Below are 13,378 nucleotides of genomic sequence, written 5' to 3'. Positions count from 1 at the left end.
CGGCCATATAGGGCTTTAAAGGTAATAACCAGCACCTTGTAACGAACTCGGAACACAATTGGCAGCCAATGCAGCTCCCACAACCTAGGCTGCACGTGCTCCCACCGAGGTAGTCCCACTAACAGCCTGGCTGCCGCATTCTGCACCAGCTGCAGTTTCCGAGTTCGGTACAGGGGCAGCCCCATGTAGAGGGCATTACAGTAGTCCAACCTCGAGGTGACCATTGCATGGATCACTGTTGCCAGGTCGCCGCGTTCCAGGAAAGGGGCCAGCTGCTTCACCCTCCTAAGATGGAAAAAGGCGGCTTTGGCAGTGGCAGCTATCTGTGCCTCCATTGTCAAGGAAGGCTCCAGAAGCACTCCCAAGCTTTTGACCCTGCGCACTGGTATCAGCGACGCACCGTCAAAAGCTGGTAGGGAGATCTCCTCCCCTGGCCCGCCGTGGCCCATGCAAAGGACCTCTGACTTCGCTGGATTCAACTTCAGCCCACTCGACTTGATCCACCCTGCCACGGTTTGCAACGCTCGGTCCAGATTTTCAGGGATGTCTCCAGTCCGGCCGCCCATCAATAGATAGAGCTGGGTGTCATCAGCGTACTGGTGACAACCCAGTCCGTACCTTCGGACAATCTGGGCAAGGGGGCGTATAAAGATGTTAAACAACATCAGGGAGAGAACTGCCCCCTGGGGCACCCCACAATTAAGTAGGCGCCTCTGGGACACCTCTCCCCCAATTGCCACCCTTTGTCCCCGACCTTCAAGGAAGGAAGAGAGCCACTGTAAGGCTAGCCCCCGAATTCCTATGTCGGCGATGGTCTTAAAAAGTATATTTCATAACCATTTCTGTAATTGGAACTATCCATCAGGTATGAAGTTTTTATTTGCCCAATATTCTAATAAAGGGTACCATTTTCGAGCAAAAGTTAATACATTTAAGAAATTAAATTGTTCTATTGATTTGATCTGTAACATTTCCCATTATGTACTTATTCCTTTTCCTGATTTGTATTAAACCACCAACGTGGCTTCTGCAACCCAGAAATAAATTTTCCTGGTGTTGCAAAGGACTGGTTGGGAGACCAATACAGGGAAAATCCACAGTAATCAATACTTTACATTGACAGATTACTGGTTGTGGCCTAACAAGTGCATCAATTTCTATGTAGCCCGGACTGTTACACATTTATCTTTCCTGTCCCAACTTCAATCTGTTTCATCTTTTCTTATTTTATCAAAAGACAAAAATAATGAAATAAATGGAACATGGGACAGGAAAGATACACAGACCCTAAGCCGCCCTGAGCCACTTGTTGGGAAGGGCGGGATAGAAGTCATAAAATAAAATAAAAATAAAAATAAAATAAAAGCAGGAAAAAAGGCAGAGAGAAAGGTCTGTTTTATTCTCCCCGCCCCCTACACATACACACACACTGCTTTCTCATCTGTAAGGGAAGGGTACAGACAATATAAAAGTTCATTCTTCAGCTGATGGAAAAAAGTAATGCGTTGACCACAACACGCATTGGAAGGGAGAGAGTTAAGCTACTTTTGCCTTCCCTTATACTTCTTTGAAAGCAATCTGCCCAAGGCTGCTTTGGGTAGAAAACAAACCAAATACAGTTAATGAAAAACTCATGAAACTCCGTGTAAAATGTAGCTTGAGTCTCACTGCTCTTTCAAACATGCTTAAGGGAACTTTCAAACTGAGGAAATTCAAAGTTATTGAGTACCCATCTGAGTTCCATCTTCACTTTCATTGGTTTTACACCCCTCTTAGACACAACACAAAAGTTGTATCATCTGTACGTTTAACTAAGATTTTGAGGGGAAAAATATGTGATTATATCCATATGATGTTAAATGTGAGAATAAAAACCCTCCATCAAGGTAAAGAAAAGGTTAATCTTATTTTCCAGCTATGTGAATACAAGAGATATAAGTGCTGGAGGCTATGTACAGGGTATGCTTTGCTCATTCATGCAAGATCCTAGGGCTGCCAGAAGAAAGACTGCTGGGTAGTAATTGTCTGAATACTAAGAGTTTAGGATAATTTTATAGGACAATCCTAGTAGGGGGCAGCTCAATTTATAACTCCTTTTTAAGAAAGGATGAAGTCAGGTCCTTTCCACAGGATCCTGGGCAAAACAAGTTTCCCTCTCCCTCAGGACTTTTTTTCTGGGAAAAAAGGTGCCAGAACTCCTAAGAGGGAAATGAAGGCGAAACCCACGGGTGCCCTTTGTGAACTTTTAAACTGCTTTTTGAGAAATTTGTTTCCATAAAGAGGTTCCAGAACTCCATTTTGCTACATTCTCCCAGGAAAAAACCCCTCTGCTATATTTTACTTTTGATAGTTTATAATAATAATAATAATAATAATAATAATAATTTTTAATTTGTATCCCACCCTCCCCGCCGAAGCAGGCTCAGGGCAGCTTACATAACATAACATAATATAAATACAATATTTCCAGTAATCAAATAATAAAGAAACAAATTACCCCATTAAAACATACAAACAGAACATCAATAAAACAAATTTAAAACACAGATCAATTTGGTGCTACACATATAACATAGCTTGCATAGAGATGGAATACTAGCTGGAAGAGGACGGTCTTACAGGCCTGGCAGAACTGGTTAAGGTCCCGCAAGGCCCGCACCTCCTCTGGCAGCTGGTTCCACCAACGGGGTACTGTAACTGAGAAGATCCTATCTCCTTTTGTTTTTAATTTGGCCTCCTTCGGCCCAGGGATTGTCAGCAGATTTTGGGAGCTAAATCAAAGCACTCTCTGGGGAACATATGGGGAGAGGCGGTTCCTAAGGTAGGCAGGTCCTTGGCCATATAGGACTTTAAAGGTAGTAACCAGCACCTTGTACTGGATCCGGTACACAATTGGCAGCCAATGCAGTTCCCGCAGCCCAGGCCATATGTGCTCCCACTTAGGGAGCCCCATTAACAGTCTGGCTGCTGCGTTCTGCACTGGCTGCAGTTTCCGGGTCCGGAACAGGGGCAGCCCCATGTAGAGGGCATTACAGTAGTCTAACCTCGAGGTGACCGTTGCATGGATCACTGTTGTCAGGTCATCGCGCTCCAGGAAGGGAGCCAACTGCTTCGCCCGTCTCAGATGAAAAAAGGCGGATTTAGCAGTGGCTGCTATCTGGGCCTCCATTGACAAGGAAGGCTCCAGTAGTACCCCCAGGCTCTTGACCCTGCGCTCTGTTTTCAAAGACCAGTAGGGGAATTTCCCTTCCTAGACCGCCATTGCCCAGGCACAGGATTTCTATCTTCATTGGATTCAACTTCAACCCACTCAGCCTGAGCCTGCCTGCCCAGATTTTTTGGGACATCGGCAGGCAAGTCGTCCATCAGTAGATAGAGCTGGGTATCAGCATACTGATGACAACCCAGCCCATATCTCCGGGCAATCTGGGCAAGGGGGTGCATGTAGATGTTAAACAACATCGGGGAGAGCACCACCCCCTGAGGCATCCCACAATTAAGTGGGTATCTCTGGGATAGCTCTCCTCCAATCGCCACTCTTTGTCCCTGACCATCCAGGAAAGAGGAAAGCCATTGTAAGGCCAGTCCCTGCATCGGCAAGGCGGCAGGTCAGTAACCGGTGGTTGACCGTATCGAATGCAGCTGATAGGTCTAACAACAGCAGCATTGCCAAACCGCCTCAATCCAGATGCCGCTGGAGATCATCCATGAGGGCGACAAGCACTGTCTCCATCTCATGGCCCGGGCGGAAGTCGGACTGGTATGGATCTAAGACGGAAGTGTCATCCAGGAAACTGCAGATGTAATGCCACTGCCCTCTCAATGATTTTACACAAAAAGGGTAAATTTGAGACCGCCCGGTAATGTGCCAATTCGGTTGGGTCTGATGTAATCTTTTTTATGAGAGGGCGGACCACTGCCTCTTTAAGAGGTGTTGGAAAAAGGCCCTCCAAGAGGGATCTATTTACAATGTCCCGAATAGGACCCCTAAGCTCCCTCTGGTTAGCTTTAATTGGCCAGAAGGGACATGGGTCCAAATCACAAGTTGTAGGGCATACATTAGAGAGAATCCTGTCAACTTCCTCCAGGCTGAGTGCGCTGAAGCGATCCAAGGTCGAACCAGAAAACAGGCATGGAGCCTCGAGTTCATTTACTGTATCCAATATGGCGGGGAGGTCGTGGCGGAACGACGTGACCTTGTCTGCAAAAAACTTCTCAAAAGCCTCACAGTCTATCTCTAATTCCTTAACATTTGGCCTGCCTTACGGCAGTGTTGTCAAGTTCCAAATCATCTTAAACAATTGCACCGGGCGCGAGTTTGCAGACGTAATCTTAGCTGCAAAGTAAATCTTCTTTGTGGCCTTGACTGCCATCTCATAGGACCTCATAAACTCTCTATAAGATGTTCTAGTCACTTCGTCCCGAGTACGCCGCCATTGCCTCTCTAACCGTCTGAGTCCGTTTCAGCTGTCGCAGCTCCGGGGTATACCACAGGGCCAGCTTAACACGGGGGCACAGAGGGCGCCGAGGTGCAATCTCATCAATGGCTCTGTAGAGCCGGCCATGCCAGGAATCCACCAGATCATCAAGAGAATCGCTAGAGGGCCAGGGATCCCGTAGAGCTGTTTGGAACTGCTCTGGGTCCATCAGGCTTTGTGGGCGAGCCAAAATAAGCTCACCGCCTAAACAGGTTTGGGGTGGAGCATTCACACGAACCTTAAGGACAAAGTAGTCCGACCATGGCACTGCCTCTGCAGTTACATCGTCCACCATAATCCCGGCTGCAAAGATCAGATCTAACATGTGCCCCATCTGGTGAGTGGGTGATGTCACAAATTGAGAGAGTCCCAGTGTCGCCATGGATGACACCAGGTCCAGTGCCTGACTGGAGGCCATGTCATCAGCATGGACATTGAAGTCACCCAGGATCACCAGCCTTGGGTACTCCAATGCCCAGCCTGTTGCAGCCTCAATCAGGGCTGGTAAGGTGCTGGCTGGTGAGTTAGGCGGACGGTATACCAGCCAGATCACCAACCCCTCCCCAACGTCCCATCCAGACCGGCACATTCAATACCATCGATCTCTGGGGCCGGGAGAGCCCTAAAGGAGTAAGCCTCTCATATGATAAGAGCCACCCTTCCCCCCCGCCTGCTAGTCCGTGATTGGTGAAAGACTGAGTAGCCCGGGGGAACCATTTGAGAGAGGGCCACTGTATCCCCCTCTCACACCCAGGTCTCAGTCACGCATGCCAGGTCCATGTCCTGTTTGAGTAAAAACTCTTGGAGGACAGTGGTCTTATTATTTATGGACCTGGCATTGCATAACACGAATGTTGGAGGCGAGTCATTCAACCTGGCCCAACTACCTGTCACCATCGGGATGGGACACAGACTGGAAGGTGGTCGAGCACTACCACAAAGGCTATTTAAGCCTTTACTTGTGTTATCGACATACAAGAATTTTGTTGTTCAAGGGTGGGGATGTTTTAGAGCAAATTGATTTACTTGCCATTTTAGAGTTGATTACAACTCCTGTGTAGCATGACATAATATTTTGGAGTTATTTGATGGCACCAGCTGGTTAGGCTTCCATAGTCTCCCTGTTTGTAGGTTTCCTAGAGGTAGCTGGTTGGCCACTGTGTGAACAGGATGCTGGACTATTTGGGCCATTGATATGATCCAGGGTGGCTGTTTTTATGTACCATCTACTCACCAGTCATTAGCAGGAAGTCAGGAAGTTTGGTGAGCTATTCAAATGTGTGTGCACGGGGTGTGTGTGTTTATGCTGTTTTGTCACAAATGTTGAAAAGCATAGCGTCTGTTGTCAATCTTTTCCAATGTGGTTGTCACTATTTCTTCTGTCACCAACATACCTGGGGAATACACATTTATATATACATTTCTTCCTGACCCTAATATGGGATCCTGTGTATGAACAGATGCATACTTGAGGTGATAACTTGGGGATAATAAGAGAGGGAGAGAGAAATAATTTATATTTGGACTAGATTGATCTGTGTTAAGTACAGATGGATAAAAAAGCAAGAGGAGAAAGCAGAATGCATAGTACATAAATTCAGTGAATGTGATTAAAAGACCATGTAGTGGAAGCAGTTATATTGAAGCTAGAGGTTCTCACTGCTAGTTCAAGTAGCCCCACCTGTGAACGTATATATTATACAGGATTCTTCTCACTGTAAGCTCTTGGGAGTATTGGCTGTATTGGGGGGTGTAGCCTAATATGTAAAGGAGTTCTTGCTACAAAAAAAGCCCTGGATGGAAGCATGACTGAGCTTGTAGTTACTCATTGAGCTTCATGGCTAAATGGAGGTTTAAAGATCTCAGACCCAACTTGAACACAGTAACCAGTGTGTTGGCACTCTCCATGCCAATGTTTTATTTATGCAACCACAAATAGCATCACTATAACCTCTGGAGAATCAGTATCTGATAACCCTTTAACAGAGGGTTAGTTTATCAAACTTCAGTAGACTTCTCATAAAAAACACTCACTGCTGACTGCACTAAACGGGTTCTTGAACATCCTTTGCTCAAGAACTTTCTCCAAACATCCCCCATCCCAGCTCTTGCCTTCAGCGTTGGTACTACTTAGATACCATAAAGTCTATTAAATGGGCAAATTTACCATATTAATCTGTTTACCTAATGTGTTGTCGGATATACTTGGGTCTGATCACATTCATGAATGTGGGGTTTACTAGTCTAGGAAAAATTATGCATGTCCAATTTCTTTTTAGTTACACTATTCTATTCTTCTGATTAGCAGAATAAGTTATTTAATTAAAGTTTCATTAATATCAGCATGTTTTCAGAGCGGATAATCCTAGTAGCCAAAAATATAATAAACAGAGCAATACAAATAGTGGTTAGCTCATGAGGTTTTTTTGCATGCAAACAGATTCTTATCTGGTATTCTAAGCTATAGAAGGATAAGTCTTTTTTCCTGCCTTCCTTTTCCAGTCAAAAGATTAGGATGAAAAATTTTAAGTCAGCTCTTTATATCTTCAGTTAACTATACATAATATTTAGATAAATTGCAAGAATCCATAAAATGCTTATGATTTTCTTGTCACAGTGACTCTTCCTTTTGTACCACTTGTCCGCTCATCTCACCAAGAACAAACAACTAGATCTTTCTAAAACTTAGCAGTTCTGCAACAGACATCAGGTCCTTCTGCAGTGTAGATACATCATACACTCTAATCATTGAAGCTTTATTTTTGTTTTTCAGCTGAGTGTGGAGGACGACTTCATGCTGCAACTTCAGGGCGTATATTGTCTCCAGGTTATCCTGCTCCATATGACAATAATCTTCATTGTACTTGGATTATAGAAGCAGACCCAGGGAGAACAATTAGGTATGCATACAATTTCAGAAGAAATTTAATATGGACCAGAGTTCAGTATAACACATTTACCTAACATTTAATGTTTAAGGGATCAAATTGTTACCCAAATTGTGAGGGCATCTCCAAATCTATGAGGGAAATTAGAATAATTGAGGACAGCGCTTGTGAGAAGGGTCATGAGTGGGATGTCCACTAGCATTTAAGGGGATTTTTCCTTTGAGAACTCTCAAAATAAACCAGCCCAAATTAAATAGAAATGATTTTATTTAAAAGGAATACAAGAGCAAAACATACACAAGAGCATATGGGGAAACATGCATACAAGGCTAACGAAGATAAAGGGGGGTAGTGGGGAGGGGATACAGATTGGGGATGTGTGATGTTTGCCTATATAGAAGATGAAGTCTGCGTCAGAGCAAGGACAACATGACCTGTGTTTTAGGTGTGAGATCTGGATCCAGGAGAACACACACCTACAATGGGCAGAGTGTGTCCAGTTAAAGCAAAATTTCACCGAGGCGGTCAAATGTGTGTATCTTCCTAAAACAATACCATGATTGACTTGTTGGGGTTAAAACAATATGTTGGGAGAGGTTTGATGGCTTGTCCATGTATGGGCAAAGACCAAAGGAAATTTGTGACAGTTGGCTAATGGTGCTTCTTCATAAGATTGTTGGGTGTAGACTTAAAGTGTCAATGTTTTCTGATGACATTACTGAATGTAAACTAAAGGTGATACTGTTTCTCTGATGACCCTTGCATCTGGGATGGGAGAGGCTATCAGACTATATGAATAGCCCATCAATTAAGATGAGTAAGGGAAAACAACACCAGGTGCAGGGAGGGGTTCTCAGGAAATCCCTAACTGAGACGGAGTATCTCATTTAGGGTGGGGAGAGATCCATTAGCAAATCACAACACTGCCTCACCTACCCCAAATAGTTTCCCAGACTTTTCACTGGCCAGTGTCCATTTTGTTTGCTCCATCTCCATCTTGGTCCCATTTCTAGGCCAGAATGTACAGTACACAAATGATTTGGGGGGTGATAATTAAAGAGGGGTGTCTTGCTGTAAGGCTGCCCTTCCACAGGAGAGGTCTGGCTGCTAATATTTAATTTATTCCTCTTTTAAATTTAAAGTGTCTTGTAGTGATATGTCTATAATGTACTAAACTCCTAAAAGTTTTTGTATTTCTTAAACAATGAGCTGCTGGTGGTATATATTTATGACAGAAAAAGAGAGCGGGTATGTGTCTTCCTCTCTGTGTCTTGAAAATCCAGTTTCTGGCCAAAGAAGAAAAAATATTGGATTTATATCCTGCCCTCCACTCCAAATCTCAGAGCAGCTCACAATTTCCTTTATCTTCCTTCCCCACAACAGATACTATGTGAGGTAGGTGGGTCTGAGAGAGCTCTCACAGAAGTGCCCTTTCAAGGACAGCTCCGTGATAGTTATGGCTGACCCATGGCTATTCCAGCAGCTGCAAGTGCAGGAGTGGGGAATCAAATCTGGTTCTCCCAGATACAGGTCCACTCACGTAACCACTACTCCTAGGGTGGCCATAATATCTGCAGGCCAGCCAGGGACACCTTGAGGGGGGAATGAATGTGTGTGTGCGCGCGCAAAGCGCGCTCCTCCGCAAACAGGAAGTGGCGTCACTTCCGGTGATGTCATGCCACCGCCGGAAACAGGAAGTGACATCACTTCCTGTGACATCATTTCCCCGTGCCACCTGCCGGAAGCAGGAAGTGACATCACTTGATTGGATTTGATTGGTCCCGGGTTAGCCAACCCGTGAGGTGGGAATTTGGGGGCAGGGGCGGGACTTTCCCGGGTGGGCAGGACGATCTGGCCACCCTAGGGGTCCCCAACCCCCAGTTCGTGGCCTGATAGCAACCGGGTCGTGAGTTATATAATTATTTCATTATATATTACAATTTAGTAATAATGATAATAAGATGACATTGGATTTATATCCTGCCCTGCACTCAAAATCTGAGTGGCTCACAATCTCCTTTATCTTCCTCCCCCACAACAGACACCCTGTGAAGTGGGTGAGGCTGAAAGCTCTCACCAGAAGCCGTCCTTTCAAGGACAACTCTGTGAGAGCTATGGCTGACCCAAGGCCATTCCAGCAAGTGGAGGAGTGAGAAATCAAACCCGGTTCTCCTAGATCAGAGTCCACACACCTAAGTACACCAAAATAAAGTGCACAATTATATCATCCCAAAACCATCACACACACACACGGTCTGTGGAAAAACTGTCTTCCACAAAACCGGTCCCTGGTGCCAAAAAGGTTGGAGACCGCTGTTGTAGGTGATCTAGCTGAGTTTAACTGTTTTACAATATTTTGTGGGCATTGGGAAAGACATAAGCTTGTGCTCAACCTTCCTATTGAAATGAATGGGACTTTAAAAGTGCTCAACTTTGCCTGGGCTGCATATATTTTATGGCCTCATAAATGCATTTACTGATAGTGAATTCAGCCTGACAAATGCTGCTGTATCTCATTGTAGATCTTCCCAGTTCCAAGCGCGGTGCTTTAGGTGCAGGACCACACCTTCTCCATTGTTTTATGTTCAGTGCTGTTGCCAGGACCCAGAGGCTCCAGTCAGGATCAGGCCCAGTCTTGTATTACTGCAGCGCTTGCTCTCTTCCCAGAGGAGTTTATACTTAGGTTTCATAATTAGGTCCCACATGGGGCAAAAACATAAATGGAGCCTAACTTTTTCTCAACCCATGATAAGTCAGGCATCCTTTGAAAAATAAATCAGAGTTAAAATAAGACAGGGTTTCCAGTGATAGGGAAACTAAATTATTATTGTTTTCTGCAAATGAAATAAAAATCTGCAGCCCTCTTCCGCGCCCCCCTTTATCTTTTACCACCTACCACAGATGTCCAAAAAAGCATCTGCACAAAGACCCCTAAGCAAGTTAGACAAGCAAGCAGTCAGATTTTCTCCCAGCCCAAAGCAGGAAACTCCCTCTCCTTCTCATCTAAGGGAGAGCCTCTGCCAGGCAGACGCTTTTAGCCACAACTTCATCTCCTGGGGCATTTTACTTTGCAAAATCAGGATTGGGTTGAAGGGATGGTTTGCCTGCATTTGCCCCAGCAACACTTCCTTTTCTAGTAGAGGGACGATGCCCTTGCTTGCTGGAGGCACTCGGGCAAACCTTACGTGGATTGCCTGGGATTCGGGCGTTGCACCCAGGGGCGTTTTGGGTCACCTAAAGCTCTGGGTAGCCCAAAGCAAGGCTGCCCCTCGTTGGTATTTGGATGGGAGACCTCCAAGGACTGCCAGGGCTGGCACGAGAGGGAGGCAATGGCAAATCACCTCTGAAGGTCTTTTGCCTTGGAAACCCCACCGAGTCGCCCTAAGTTTTTTTAAAAAAGATTTAAATAAGAGCTCTGGAGGGCCAAAGACTTCGGGCTGCTGCCGCTCCTGCTGCTGCTTTCCTTGGACTTTGAACAAATGCCGGGGGCCGGTGGAACAGGTTTCCACCCCCTCCGAGCCGCTTGGGGATTGCGTCAAGGTTGGAGAGGAGGAGGATCCTCCTAGAAATTTATTTATTATTTATTTATTACATTTGATTTATATCCCGCCCTCTTCGCAAGCGGACTCAGGGCGGCTCACAGTATCTACACAATTAAACCAGTACAATATATAAAACCATAATTTAACATTTTCAGTTTAAAAAAACATATTACAATTAAAAATTATTAAAACCATTTTAAAGTGCTGAATCCCTACATTATAGCGGCATTAGAATTCCAAACAGTGATCACCGGCGTTCTGTGTGATGTCCGGTGGCAGCCATCTTCATCAAGCATCGAAGGCCTGCTTGAACAACTCGGTCTTAGAGGCCATGCGGAACGCAGACAGATCCCGCAGGGCCCATATGGCTTCTGGAAGAGCATTCCAGAGCTCTGGTGCTGCCACCGAAAAAGCCCTAGATCTTGTCACGCATAGCCTGGCTTCTTTTGGTCCGGGGACCGAGAGTAGGTCTTTTGCCCCTGAACGCAGTGCTCTCTGGGGGATATGCGGAGAAAGGCGGTCCCGTAGATATGCAGGTCCCTGACCATAAAGGGCTTTAAAGGTCAATACCAACACCTTGAAGCGAACTCGGAACACAACAGGTAGCCAGTGCAGCTCTTTCAGCACTGGCTGAATGTGCTCCCATCGTGGCAGCCTCATCAGCAGCCGTGCCACAGCATTCTGCACTAGCTGTAGTCTCCGGGTTTGCGTCAAGGGTAGCCCCATGTAGAGAGCATTACAGTAATCTATTCTTGAGGTGACCGTAGCATGGATTACCATCGCTAAATCGTTGTGCTCCAGAAAAGGAGCCAGCTGCCGTGCCCGCCGAAGATGAAAAAGGCAGATCTAACAGTGGCTGCTACCTGGGCCTCCATTGTAAGGGAGGACTCAAGGAGCACGCCTAAACTCCTGGCCTTAGGGACCGGTGTTAATGGCACCCCGTCAAGAGTCGGCAGATGGATCTGTCGGTGCGGGAGTTAGCAGAGTGAGCTTGGTGACCTGCCCAACACAGGGCTCCAGGAAAGAAATCAGCCAGACACCTGCAACTAGTGCCAAAATAGTGTATTTACAGATACATACAATAAGTGCTCACTAGTGCAGTCCAATACCTTACTCCAACAGACAAAATGCTCCGCCTACACACCAACTCTCGGAGAGAGACATGTGTGGTCCACACACAGTCTACTTATAGTCCTACTAGCCAATCAAGGCTGTGCACTGTCATGCTGACTCAGCAGGTTTCTTCTCTTGGCTTCTGCCGGCTCAAACCGGCCTGCTGATAAGGTCATTGTGACCTAGCATGCCTGCTAGATCACCAGCTGTCAAAACATAGCTGTCAGACTGGGTGCAGATAGATTCATTACACCAACAGGATCTCTCCTCTTGGACCACCCCGACTCAGATAGAGAACCTCCGTCTTTGTCGGATTCAGTTTCAGTCGACTCAGCCTGAGCCAAGATGCCACGGCTTGTAGAGCCAGGTCTAGATTTTCCGGGGTACAGTCGGACTGGCCACCCATCAATAGATAAAGCTGGGTGTCATCTGCATATTGATGACAACCCAGTCCATACCTCCTGACAATCTGGGCAAGGGGGCGCATATAGATATTAAATAGCATCGGGGATAGAACCGCTCCCTGTGGCACCCCACAACTAAGAGAGTGCCTCTGGGATACTTCCTCCCCGATCACCACCCTTTGTCCCCGATCTTGGAGAAAAGAGGTCAGCCACTGTAGGGCAGATCCCTGAATCCCCGCATCGGCAAGGCGGCTAGTCAGTAGCTGATGGTCAATCGTATCGAACGCGGCTGACAGATCTAATAACAAGAGCACCGCTGAGCCGCCCTGATCCGCCCTGATCCAAATGAATTAACTTACCCAGAGAGAGAGAGCAAAAAAAAAAGCACCACAACCCTGAAAGCACGTGCGGCTCTCTCCGCTTGCTCCCTCTCCTCCTCCTCCTCCCCCCTCTCCTCCTCCTCCTCCTCCCCGCTCTGTTTTTAAATGGGACCCAGCCACTGCCTTTTGCCAGGGCTTAATCGCTTTCTGCCCTTCTCTGCTGCACAGCAGCCGCAGGGAGAGCGCCTCGTTCCTCCTCGCCCACGCTCCGCACTGGGCGCTGTGCTCGCTCGTTAAGCCGCCCCTCTGCCAGCCGGCCCTGGGAAGCAGCCGGCCATGGCACAGAGACTGCGAGAGCCGCCCAGCGCGCCCTCTCCCTCTCGGGCAGGGAGGCGGCATATGGGGGGTAGCCTGTGGCTGGGCAGGAGACGATGCGATGCCGGGGCATCCGGCCGAGCTCGCCGGCGGCTGCAACACTTGCCACCGCCACGGCGGGGAAGGCGAGCTGCTCCTGAGTCGGGGCCGCTGAGAGAAACGGATTTCAGGAGCTTCCTTACAAAGCGGCGCTGCTGAACGCTTGGAGCTCAGTGTGGAAGGAGGCGAGGAGATTTCTTTAAGGGCATCCTGCTCAAT

General features: G+C 46.9%; 1 protein-coding gene across 1 annotated transcript in view; it reads left to right on the top strand.

Moving 5' to 3' along the window:
• CSMD1 (CUB and Sushi multiple domains 1) overlaps positions 1-13,378 on the top strand; it is a 1,753,937-nt gene that overhangs the window by 1,447,871 nt on the left and 292,688 nt on the right. The window contains exon 25 of the mRNA XM_060234944.1: positions 7,252-7,378. Coding sequence (XP_060090927.1) covers positions 7,252-7,378 — 127 coding nt within the window. The remainder of the gene's footprint in view (positions 1-7,251; positions 7,379-13,378) is intronic.

Source organism: Heteronotia binoei, chromosome 1 (genome assembly GCF_032191835.1).
Source record: "Heteronotia binoei isolate CCM8104 ecotype False Entrance Well chromosome 1, APGP_CSIRO_Hbin_v1, whole genome shotgun sequence".
Lineage (NCBI taxonomy): Eukaryota > Metazoa > Chordata > Lepidosauria > Squamata > Gekkonidae > Heteronotia > Heteronotia binoei.
The sequence above is the reverse complement of the archived record's forward strand: the minus strand, read 5'-3'. Positions and strand labels throughout refer to the sequence as shown.